This window comes from Trichomycterus rosablanca, chromosome 9 (genome assembly GCF_030014385.1).
Source record: "Trichomycterus rosablanca isolate fTriRos1 chromosome 9, fTriRos1.hap1, whole genome shotgun sequence".
NCBI lineage: Eukaryota > Metazoa > Chordata > Actinopteri > Siluriformes > Trichomycteridae > Trichomycterus > Trichomycterus rosablanca.
Window position 1 is genome coordinate 36,622,541 of NC_085996.1, and position 13,136 is coordinate 36,635,676.

Genomic DNA, 13,136 nt, shown 5'->3' on the forward strand with positions numbered 1-13,136 from the left:
CTTCCCTTTCTTTTAGATTTAAATTGTGAATGAATCAGACAGGAAACAAAGTCTGCAGTGCGAAGTTCCGTCCAGCAAGAAAAAACTGGAGAGAAAGAGGAAGCGGAAAGTGGAAGAGACGGAGTACAGAACGGGGGGTCGGGGGAGTGAGAACGCAAACAGAAAAAGGAATTCAATAACGACGCTGTGTTTACACGACAACGTTTGGGACAAAGTGGCCGAAAGTTATTTTCAGTAACCGATTTCCAGAAACAGGATGTGCAGCAGTATGAGCCTGAATTAAGCTCAGTAAAATGTAACTATATTAACCTGATGTTTACCAGCCATGTGACGAGGGCAGATGAGGAGAGGGTCAAAGTTTTAATCAGTGTGTTTCTACTGTAAAGGTTTATTTGCTTTTATTGATTCACATGTTTGTTTGTTTATTAGGATTTTAACGTCATGTTTTACACTTTGCTTACATTCATGACAGGAACGATAGTTACTCATTACACAAGATTCATCAGTTCACGAGGTTATATCAAACACAGTCATGGACAATTTAGTGTCTCCAATTCACCTCGCTTGCATGTCTTTGGACTGTGGCAGGAAACCGGAGCACCCGGAGGAAACCCACGCGGACACGGGGAGAACGTGCAAACTCCACACAGAAAGGACCCGGACCGCCCCACCTGGGGATCGAACCCAGGACCTTCTTGCTGTGAGGCGACAGTGCTACCCACTGAGCCACCGTGTATTGATTCACATAGTCGAAAAGAAATTTGCTGCGATTTACTGCTTCAAACAGTTTTTACACATAATTTATTGGTATTATGTTTCTGTCTGCACATTAAAAACAGAGAAAGCAGTGATTTACCCAGTACCAGTACAGTAAAAACAACAAAGATATTTAATGTTCTACACTATCTTTGTTACTGATCATTATTATAAAAACAGGAGCAGGTAAGACTGGGACATTTGTGGACCAAAAACACATTTTGAAATGTTTCACAGTTCCGCAGGTAAAAGTTAACATGCAATGCTGTCGTGAGTGGCCATAAAGAAGCTTTATCATAAGACGTAGGTGTTTACAAGCAAAGATGGGTCAACGTTCACCACTTTGCTTACATCTACACTAGTTTAAAGATTTAGGAACCTTTTTCTCCAGGCACGATTACTAGAAATGTAATGATTTTACCTTATACAGTCTCTGACATTATTAAAAGATTCAGAGAAGGCGCCCAGGTGGCGAAGCCGGATATTCCGCTAGCACACCTGCGCCGAGATCCTGAACTCCTCGGTTGGAAACACGGCGTTGCCACCGATCGGCTGGGTGCCATCTAGCGGGCATAATTGGCAGACACGGTTCTGCTACGGCGGGGTCTTCAGACACTGTGTAAGGACCCTGATTGGCAGATAGAGAGGCGCTTGTGCATAATGCATAGGTGAAAAAGGGTTCCGCTAAGGGCTGTGGGTGGGTCGGAGGAGGCGTGAGCAGCGATGTACCCACCTCGACTGCAATCAGGGATCCCCCAGCAGCGGAAGACAAATTGATTACGCTAAATTAGGAGAAAATGGGCAAAAATGCATAAATAAAATAGAAAAAAAAGATTCACCGAAGCCAGAGGAATGTCTGTGTGTAAGGTCATGGGTGAAAATAATCATTGAATGCCTGCAACCTTTGACCCCTTAGATGGCACTGCACTGAACAGCAAACCTTGCCAACCCATCAATCAAGTAAACACTGCTCATCTGTATCTACAGCTACTTCTCTGGGCTCAAGATGGACTGACGCAATGTGGAAACGTGCGCTGTGGTCAGTCTACCAGACTGTTGGAAATAATGTACATCGTGTTCTCCCAAGCAAAGAGGAAAAAAACCCTCCTGATCAGCAAGGCAAAGTTTAACAGGTTGTGTTAGTGCCCGTGGCATTGCTAACTTACCAATAATTCTAAGGTTCAGATTGAGATAATGCTGCCACCATGCTTGTTTCAGCAAGACAACGACAAGCATCACACACCCTATAACAGCTCTGAACTCGTCTCGTGTTGGTTTTTATCGGTTTTGCTTTAATTAATATGTTTTGACATTTAATGAAGGCAGTAAAATACGACCACGAATGACAGAATATAAAAAACATGTTCCTGCAGGAAGCACAGCAGCTCTTGTGCACAGTGTAATCAGAATATGTTTAGGGACAGTCAAGTCTCGCTTACTCTCCTGCTGCAACGGCCACTGGACACTTATTTAAACCCCATTCGGACTGAGCAGCTATTACAGGGCATCACACATTTAGAAATACACTACAATTCTCCCAATGGTGATTAACAACCAACCTAGGGGCTATCTGACAGTCAATATACACCAATCAGCCATTACATTAAAACCACCTCCTTGTTTCTACACTCACTGTCCATTTTATCAGCTCCACTTACCATATAGAAGCACTTTGTAGTTCTACAATTACTGACTGTAGTCCATCTGTTTCTCTGCATACTTTTTAGCCCGCTATCACCCTGTTCTTCAATGGTCAGGACCACCACAGAGCAGGTATTGTTTAGGTGGGGGATCATTCTCAGCACTGCAGTGACACTGACATGGTGGTGGTGTGTTAGTGTGTGTTGTGCTGGTATGAGTGGATCAGACACAGCAGCGCTGCTGGAGTTTTTAAACACCTCACTGTCACTGCAGGACTGGGAATAGTCCACCAACCAGAAACATCCAGCCAACAGCGCCCCGTGGGCATTGAAGAACGGCATAAAAGGGGGCCAACAAAGCATGCAGAGAAACAGATGGACTACAGTCAGTAATTGTAGAACTACAAAGTGCTTCTATATGGTAAGTGGAGCTGATAAAATGGACAGTGAGTGTAGAAACAAGGAGGTGGTTTTAATGTTATGGCTGATCAGTGTAGGTACCAGCAATAATGTAGTGGTTGGAAGAAACCAAAAATAAAGAATCCCTTTATCCCGCCCTCCCTTAGACACAGCCAATCATGTCCGTGAAGGCGCCTGGGTGACAGATAGCAAAGCTAAGATTCGAACTTGAGAGCCAGAGATCTAAGCCATTAGACAGATGCGCCACCCAAGTGCCCCAAATTCTGTATATTTAAGTGATTGATTGATTTTGAAACCGTCCATGTTCTTTGTATCACAGATTTCATGAGGCATGTGCGCAGGGGAGCAAAAGAAAATGAAATGTGAAAAGCTGAGAAGTTTACACCCACCTTGTGCAAGCATACTGAACTCGAGGAACAGGGCGATGTGGTAGAGCTCCATGGCCTCCTCCGCCCTGCTCATGATTCCCCTCCCAGCCGCCAGCGCCTGAGCCTCGCCCAGACTCCCTGCTGAAGGACTGCAGTGCACCACCCTCTCGAGATCCACCCCGTCCGTGTACATGCAGTGCAGGACCACGCCGGCGTACTTCCACGGGATAATCGACTCGTTGAGGACGATGCGCGCGGGCGTGGCCTCCTCTTCGGCTGAGCGCACGCGGCGCTGTAGCAGGTTTCGAAAGAACGGCGAGCGAGCGGCCAGAACGGCCTTATGGGCCTTCAGCTCCTCCTCCTCGGCGCTCGTATCGGCTCCATACGGCTCGTCCATCTCCGAGTCCGAGGAGAAGCGAAGCACGGAGTCGTAGTAGCACATTCGCTGGCGCAGTTCCCGCATGTCCGTCTCCAGAGAGCTGGGCGTGCCGAATTCCTCGCTGAGCCGAATCAGAACGTCCATGTTGTGCAGACGGGCGTCTTCGGCGCCCAGCTCACCTGTGTAAAGGTAACGCAGCAGTGCGGAGAACATCGCAGCATCCATGCCCACCGTGCCAACGTCCAGCAGCAGTTGGGCGCTGTAACCCGGTGAGGAGGACAGCATAGTCCTAAAGAAGGGGCAGCGCGCGGCCAGGACGGCCCGGTGGGCTGGGAATCGAGTGTCCTGGAAGACGAGCTCGACGTCCGTGCAGTGTTTGTGCTGGTAGAGCGAGGCGAGGTCCTGGGAGAGAGTGCGCGCCTCAGGACGGGCCAGGCCCGCCTGCATGTTGAGCTCCTTGAGCGCAGCCGTGCCCTCGTACTCCTCCACCAGGGCGGCGACGTCTCGCACGTCACAGCCTGAGAGCAGATCGCGCATGTGGCGAGCGTGATCGGCCGAGCGGCTGGCCTTCCGCCGCTTGATGAATCGGCGCTTGAGCGTGGCGAGACTCGAGCCCTTCTTCTTCTTGTCCTGAGGTTTCTCGGGGCAGTGCTCCAGGCTGTAGAGCTTGGACTCGCCACCAGAACTATATGATGCATAGGATGGGCCTGTGTCGTCCACACAAACAAACACACACACACACACACACACACAGAGATACAGATGAGAAGACATGCCATAAAAATAAAAAGACTGTCTAATATAAAGCTATATAAATAAATTAATATTTTATTGCATTGTCTCAGAAAAGGACTAAAGGTCCAACAATTAATTGCTAATTTTATCAATTACCTTCCAACAGAAAGATAACAAGTACTGTTCTGCTAATCTTATTATCAAACACAGTTTTTACCCCCTTTACTGTATTAATCAATACAAAACCACCCCTCGGAACCCACACTGACCAGATGCAGGTTCAGTAATGACCATTTACAGCACTACCATGAAACTAATTTGGTAAGTAAGTAAAAAAAGTAAAATTTATTTATATAGCACTTTTCACAGATAAGAATCACAAAGTGCTTTACAAAAACATTGCATGACAAAATATACACACTCATCTACATAATAAAACACAACATAAAATAAATTAAACAATAATAATAAATAAAAACAAATAAATGAATAAATAAATAAATAATTCATTCATTCAACATTATACATGGTATAGATGTTGTAGTGGTGTTAATGGTTTAGGTGCTGCAGCATTTCTGCTTTTTAAATAATGTGTAAACGTATTTATTAGGATTTTAACGTCATGTTTTACACTTTGCTTACATTCATGATAGGAACGGTAGTTACTCACGACACAAGATTCATCAGTTTATGTAATGGACAATTTTGTATCTCAAATTCACCTCACTTGCACGTACACTATACTGGCCAATCGTTGTTCATGTGGCCGCTCAGCCTCGTCCGGCAGGCAGAGCCGAGTTTCGATTCGATTTATTCGAGATCCCAGCTCTGGTGAACAGCGTGTGTTTTTACCTCTGCGCCACCTGTCCTCATTTTAAAATTAGTGTTGGGCGAGTTCACAGAGCGGACTATTAAGAATTTTCATTGTGACCAAGTGAAAATATGAACCTATCACCACCAGGAAAACAAAGGGTTAAAGCTGGGAAAACATACTGGACGAGACACCAATCCATCAAAGAGCATCGTACAGTTTCATCCATTCAGAGAGCAGTTTAAAATAGTCTGTCAAGTCAACACTCTGCAAGACAGAGGACCTTGGTGCTGTGTGCTGTGCCCGGGGGCTGAGCGATATTAAAATATATAACAAGCGTGCGTGACTTTCATGAAGCTGCCTGGGATGTGGAGAAGTGAAAAACAGCAATAAAATATAAACGCTTCAGCATCAAAGCGCTCACCTGTTTCAGGAGGAAAACCATGAGATCATCTAATGTCCTTTCAAGCAAGGCCATTCAACACACAAACTGATAATGTCTCCCAAATGACTTTTATTTAATGCTTTTGCCCAGTGTTCCAGTTCTTCTCCGAGGTTAGCGGTCATGCACGGCTTATTTTAAAAGGCCTGTGACTTTATGGCTCTACTGACTTTTAAGGATATTAAAGCATGCGCATGAGGACAGTAAAATCAGCCTCATGGGTAGAGAAAAATGTGCATACATGCAGGCTTTTCAAGATGTGGAGCTGTGGATTCAGTAGCTCTTCATGCAAAAACACTCAGAGCAAGATGTAATAAAGCAGGTGGTTTAAAACTAAAGTTAAAAAGTTCACTTTTCTTACAAATAAATAAATAAAACATATAAATACATGTAATACAATCACAGACCCTGTTGAGATAATTTAGAAAAAACTATTACTACCCAACGTTAAAAACACTAGGCAAACATGCTAGATTATTTAATACTTAAAACTTTATTTTTTTTTTTAACATAAGTGTCCCTTATGTTTAATTTGACTTTTATTTGATTGCAGACAGTTTGAACCTGATATATTTCATGTTTTATCTGCTCAACTTCATTTCATTTATTAATAAATATCCATTCCTGCATTTCAGACCTGCAACACATTCCAAAATAAGTTGGGACGGGGGCAATATAAGGCTAGTAATGAGGTGAAGAAACTAAATAATGATGTGATGTGAACAGGTGATTGTGATCATGGTTTGGTACAAAAGCAGCATCCAGGAAAGGCTGAGAGTCTCTGATGAGTAAAGATGATCAGAGGATCCAGTTTGTCCACAAATGTGTGAGAAAATTAATGAAATGTTTAAAAACAATGAACCTCAAAGAAAGATTGGAAGGGATTTGCATGTTCTCCCTCTACAGTGCAGAATATCATTAAACCATTCAAGGAATCGGGAGGAATTTCAGTGCGTAAAGGCCAAAGGCAAGTTTAACCTGAACGCTCGTGATCTTCCATCCCTCAGATGGCGCCGCATCAAGAACCTCCACTCAACAATAGCTGATATAACCAAAACGCCTTTTCAGTGTGGTGAAAAGGTACGGCAACATTACAAAGTGGTAAATGCTTTACTGTCCCAACTTTTTTTGGAATGTGTTGCAGGTCTGAAATGCAGGAATGGATGTTTATTAATAAATGAAATGAAGTTGAGCAGATAAAACATGAAATATCTCAGGTTCATCCTGTCTGACATCAAATAAAAGTCAAAGTAAATGTAAGAAACTCTGTTTTTATTTTATTTGCATTTTCCATACTGTCCCAACTTTTTCTGATTTGGGGTTGTAAACGAAAGACCTTCTAACATGTTTAGCAGGTGAATGTTCCTCCACAGCAGTGAGATGTAAGTATAGATTTAATGTACACTGCATCAATGTCAGTGTAATTCATTTATAACGTTGATATAACATTTATATCAAACATAAATAATATTAAACTGACTATATCAAACAGCAGTGGTTTATTTTAAATAAATTTAAAGCATCAGCGAGGAACAGAATGATAAAAAATGACAATCTTCGCACAGTGGGCCAAGATTAATGACAGAAACGGAATCTGTCTTTTAGTGGACGATTTGAATTTGGACAATCCACTCTTACTTTTGCTTCTCTGACCATTTAGAAAGAGCGGATGACTTCAGCATTAATACGTACTGTGTGTACTGCCTACTGACAAGCCAGTATAAACATGATATATCTTAACATTCATTCTGGTCAATCATGTTACAGACTGCCAGGAATCCTAGCGCTCGATATTCAGAACCCCTGTAATAAGTTTCTTTTTTTTCTTTTTTTTTTAAGCATTTTCTCCTTTTTTTCTCCCCCTTTAGCGCGTCCAATTGCCTAATTTGCATCACGCATCCTCTCTGTCTATGCCGATCCCTGCCCTGACCGAGGAGATCGAAGCTAACCCACATCCCCGCCGACACGTGAGCAGCAAGCCGTATGCATCTTGCCACCCACACATTGACGAGTGTTGCGCCACCTAGCTTTGTGTACGGAGAGACACACCCTAAGAGCACTCCTTCCTCATCTCCGTGTAAGCACCTCTAATCAGCCAGCAGAGGTCGTAACCGCACCATTCTGACAGAGAGAGACCCATATCCGGCTTTAGTCCAGCCCATCTGAACAACAGGCCAATCGTTGTTCATGTAGCCGCTCAGCCTCGGTCGGTGAGGCAGAGCTGGATTCGATACGACGTACTCGAGATCCAGCTCCGGTTGCAGCGTGTGTTTTTACCGCTGCGCCACCTGGGCGGCTGTAATAAGATGCTTGCATGTTATTTTTATATACAGATTCAGCTAATACTAAGGTGCCTCTCTCACTATGCATACGCAAATGAAAAACTGCACAAAAAATAGCTAGACATGATGGAACTTAAACCCAGGACCTCCGTGCTGTGAGGCGACAGTGCTACCCACCGAACCACCATGCTGGCCCCGGGCATTTAGCAGAACAGAGTTTTGTGCTCAACTAGGGCAGTTGTAGCCTAACGGTTAAGCCTAGCGGGTGTAAAACAGACAAAGCTGTGTTACTGTGTGTCCAGCTGAATCGAGTTACTCTGTAAACACGTATATATGTTTATTGTTTTTGCTCCAAGGTGATTTGGGCATGTTATGTATGAAAGACAATAATCAGTTAGATATAAAAATGTAAAGAGGAAATGTCTACAATTTTCAAGATTAATATTACTTTAATCATTAGCGCTGTATATTTCTGAAATGTATTTGTGATCTGGTTTACCCATATAACTCTGCTGAGTGGGTGAATGTCCCCCGAATCGAGGGGAACATGAGTTAGGATAGCTGGAGGCATTGACCCCCATCTTCTTCCCTTTCCTCCTCCTCCTCCTCCTCTTTTTGATGTATGATGCTGGTGCCACCCTGCTAAATCATTCTGCTCCGGCGACAGTGACCAGCTCACAGCTTCACTTATTCATTCAGGCTTTCGAAGACGAGATAACACGGGACCGTCCAGTCGCCATTTCTGAGGAAAAATGAAGGAAGAGAGACAGGCTACGTTATAGGGGACATTAGTTTATCAAATGCGTAAACACTTCAAGCCCTTACGTGGTTGTTCATTCCTCTGTTTCAGGCTGGCAGGTCTGGTAGTTAATATACTGGAAACACATTAATATAAAAAGTGTGTTTACACATGTACGTTATTGTCTACTATAGGGCTGCCACTAACGACTACTTTTCTATCAATTAATCTATAGACTATTTTATTGATTAGTCAATTAATCTAAACGATTCATTTTTCTCCAAAAAATTTAATTCAGAATCTCATTTAAGCTCCTTTTATTTTAACAACAAACTGTACGACATAATAATATAACACAGAACTAAATGTAAACAGGGTTTATGTCCATATTAGCAAATTCTCAAGTGCTCCATATTAAGTGCTTAAACTTAAAGCAGAAATAAAATAGTTGGAGGTGGACCGACAGTACCGACAGAATGAGCCCAGATTCGCATTTTTAGCGTCAACGCCATCGACTAGGTCAACCAATCGTGGCAGCCCTAGTCTACTAGTAAGAAATTAGATTGTTCCAATAATCCAATCTCCAGGCCTACATGCTAGACTCATCTTTATTATGAAGTCTAAGCTTATAACTGTCATCTAAATAATTATGGTCATTCATTTTAGTCCTTCTGTTAATACGTAATGCCTTATAAAAGGTGTAAGCATTATGAATTATATTATGTATGAATTATAAAAAGTGACAATGTGCTTTGTAGATGTATACAATTTTAAGATGCAGGTCAGTATTTTTACACCTCATTCTTTTATATCTCTGCTGCTATAAACCCTACGCTGCTAACTGTATATCAGAGTATGTTTTTTTACATCACCTATCATTAACTCAGTACCATGTACTGGCCAACACTACACTTGTCACTCACTTGTCTCACCCCCCTCACTTTCTTTAGATTAGAAATGTCTCCTGTATTTATTGTATTGTTTTTTTTTATCTGCACTTGTTGCACTTGTGTTCTGGTGTTGCACTCTGATCCTGGAGGAACGTCGCTTTGTTTCAATACGTGCTTGTATACAGCTGAAAGAACAATAAAGCCTCTCTTAAGCTCTTGATACACTGATCAGCCATACCATTCAAACCACCTCCTTGATTCTACACTCAATGTCCATTTTATCAGCTCCATTTATCATATATGAAAACTGATTAAGAAAGGCTGGCTGAGTACGATTTTTTCCACATATCTTAATATTTACACTGACCAGGCATAACATTATGAGCACTGACAGGTGAAGTGTATAACACTGATTATCTCTTCATCACGGCACCTGTTAGTGGGGGCGATATATGAGGCAGCAAGTGAACATTTTATCCTCAGAGTTGATGTTAGAAGCAGGAAAAATGAGCGAGTTTGACGAGGGCCAAATTGTGATGGCTAGACGACTGGGTCAGAGCATCTTTAAAACTGCAGCTCTTGTGGTGTGTGTCCCGGTCTGCAGTGGTCAGTATCTATCAAAAATGGTCTAAAGAAGGAACAGTGGTAAACCGACGACAGGGTCATGGGCGGCCAAGGCTCATTGATGCACGTGTGGTCCGATCCAACAGACGAGCTACTGTAGCTCAAATAGCTGAAGAAGTTAATGCTGGTGTCAGAATACACAGAGCATCACAGTTACAGGGCAGACCAACACAATATTAGGAAGGTGGTCATAATGTTATGCCTAATCGATGTATGTAAAAGTACGTAAAAAAATATAAAGCATTCAAGCTCTCTCCTACTTCAGTATAAAGTATTAAAGTACCTGATACTGAGAACTAATAACATGTTTACTTAACAAGTCCAACTTCACTGTTAGTTATTTTATTTTTCCTGTTAGGAAACGACCCCGATGGGCTTCAGCTCGGCCAGAGAGTTCCAGCCTGAACATGATTTTCATCAGTATAATGTCCTGTTCTTTTCCCAGAAATAGCAGAAATTTCCTTTGAAGTCGACTTGTGACAGAAAGGGCACGCTGTCCTTTTATGTGAGTAATAAAAAGACAGAGCGTTCGTAATGTCGCTGTGGACGTCCAGCAAAAGTCAGGGAGTAAAAGTTTAGAATTGTAGTTTCTCACTTGTGATTTTGGTTTAAATTGGAAGAAAAAACTTCCTAATTCACTACATGTACTTTATAAAAGTAATGAGGAGGTTATAACGGTCCTGCTTTCTTCAGATCATTAATGCCTAGTTCACACTACACGATCTTTGCCCTGATTTTCGCTCGCCGACTGGTCGGCGCTAGATTTGCCGGCTCGGGAGCAACTCTGCGTTCGCTCGGCGATCGAAACTCAGCTCTCGATCGTTACGTGTAAACCTCCCAACAACTCGATGCGAGCGTTCGGCGACCAAAGCGAGATTTCTAGCATGTCACATATCTAGATCTGAGTTGTCCGAGTGGCAGTGAGAGCTATGTTGAACAGCCAATGAGAGCGCAAGATACGGGGTGAGGGGAAACGCAGGGGAGGCGTTGTGAAAAGGTGGGACAGGGGCGTAATATAGTTTATATCAGAATACATCAGCACACACGTTTTACAGTATTTCTGACCTTATCGTTCTCTACTATACAAAACACCCACGCTGCATTGCAAAAAATATTTATTAACCTCCAACTCACTATAGAACAATCCATGCTGTTCACGTAGCCAAATCCACTCAGATTCATTTATTTTCTCTCCTTGATATTACGCTGCACATCGGCGCATTAACAACTTTGATCGCTCGCTACTTGTTGACGTGCATTTTTGGACGTGGTATCATTAAACCCCTCGTCACTTCTCACGTTTGTTTTTATGACAAAACCTAGTTTGGGAGACCAGAGAAGCTCGCCTGTGATTCCAGTTGGTGATAGATGGTGTAGTGTGTGACCCCCTATCACAGATCAGTCGTGTAGTGTGAAAGCCGCACCGACTTGAAAGACTCCCGATTACAAGAGATCCAGTCGTGTAATGAGAACTGTACAGCGACCCGACCACTTGGAAAGTCGTGTAGTGTGAACTTGGCATAAGGAAAAACCTAACGTCTTCAAGGAACATTTACAGTTCCTGCACATTCAGGTGTGTGTGTGTGTGTGTGTGTGCGCGCGCTGCCGTTTTGGCTATGCCGCAAAGCCCTCCCCCCGCTTGCTAAACAGTGAACTGCATTGTTTGCAAAATCCACAGAAGGTCTAGGCATCTCAGGTTACTCCTATTCGTTTGTTGCCTCAGACCCCCCGCCAAGGTAGATGCTGAAGACACAGAGCACAGAAACACGCGAGCTCCAGTTTCAGGGTCATAACAGCGAAGGGTCTCGCACACGAGCAGCTCCCTGTTCTGACCGTTTCTCTCTTCATGCCGAGTCTGGAATGTTACCGACATCAAAGCTGCCGTTCTAACGGAGCTGCATGAGAGCCTGACCGCTAAATGAAAGCACAACTGTTGTACACCAGCACCGCAGGGGGCTGCGATATTAGAGCGGAGAGGAAACGAGTATCAATACGGATGGAAAAAGATGGACATGAATAAAGTCCAGCTTTTAACACGGGCTTGTGTGATGGTGGGCAGTTTTGATCTAGTTAAACTGGAAAACTAGTCAACCTAGTTGAGTTAGCTAGTGAGGGAAATGCAGATCCAAAAACCACAGGCATTAATACGGCATTTATATGGGAATTACAGTATTAAATTAAGAATATTTATTTATTTATTTATATAACGTCATGTTTTACACTCTGGTTACATTCATGACAGGAACGGTAGTTACTCCTTACACAAGATTCATCAGTTCACAAGTTTATATCAAACACAGTCTTGGACAATTTAGTGTCTCTAATTCACCTCACTTGCATGTCTTTGGACTGTGGGAGGAAACCAGAGCACCCGGAGGAAACCCATGCAGACACAGGGTGCTACCCACTGAGCCACCGTGCCGCCCAATTGAGTAACTTCAAGCTCATCAAGCACTAAGACATCAAGCTGTTATCTCAGTACTATTCCCAACAGCATGGACGTCAACAAATCTGTCCCTGTTTGATTAGTGCTGTTATTTAATTAATGCTAAAAACGTAATCTCCAGCAGCTGACGTTTAATTTAAAGTGAGAGCAGATCTCCGGATGTGGCCGCTCAGGTGGTGCAGCGGTAAAACACACGCTGAACACCAGAGTTGGGATCTCGAATACATCGTATCGAATCTCAGTTCGGCCTGTCGTCTGGGCTGAGCGGCCACATCAACAACAACTGGCCTGTTGTTCAGACAGGGGTGGGATAGGGTCTCTCTCTCTCATGACTGGTGCATTTACGACCTCTGCTGGCTGATTGATGGCGCCTGCACAGAGATGAAAAAAGAGTGCTCTCAGGGTGTGTCTCTCCGTACACAGTGCTTATTCGCATTGCACTCGTCAAAGTGTAGGTGACAAGATGCATACGGCTGCTGCCCACGTGTCGGAGGGGGCGTGGGTTAGCTTCGTTCTCCTCAATCAGAGCGGGGATCGGCACTGGTGGAGAGGAAGCATGACGCAATAGAGCAATTGGACGCGCTAAAAGGGAGAAAACGCATAA

The 13,136-nt window shown here is 43.5% G+C and overlaps 1 protein-coding gene across 1 annotated transcript in view; it reads right to left on the bottom strand.

Annotated features, from left to right (window-relative positions):
• btbd7 (BTB (POZ) domain containing 7) overlaps nt 1–13,136 on the bottom strand; it is a 70,814-nt gene that overhangs the window by 21,200 nt on the left and 36,478 nt on the right. The window contains exons 2-3 of the mRNA XM_063002353.1: nt 8,333–8,575; nt 3,206–4,270 (exon numbers count right to left, since the gene is read on the bottom strand). Of these exons, the coding sequence (XP_062858423.1) occupies nt 3,206–4,270; nt 8,333–8,414 (1,147 nt within the window). The 5' untranslated portion in view covers nt 8,415–8,575. The remainder of the gene's footprint in view (nt 1–3,205; nt 4,271–8,332; nt 8,576–13,136) is intronic.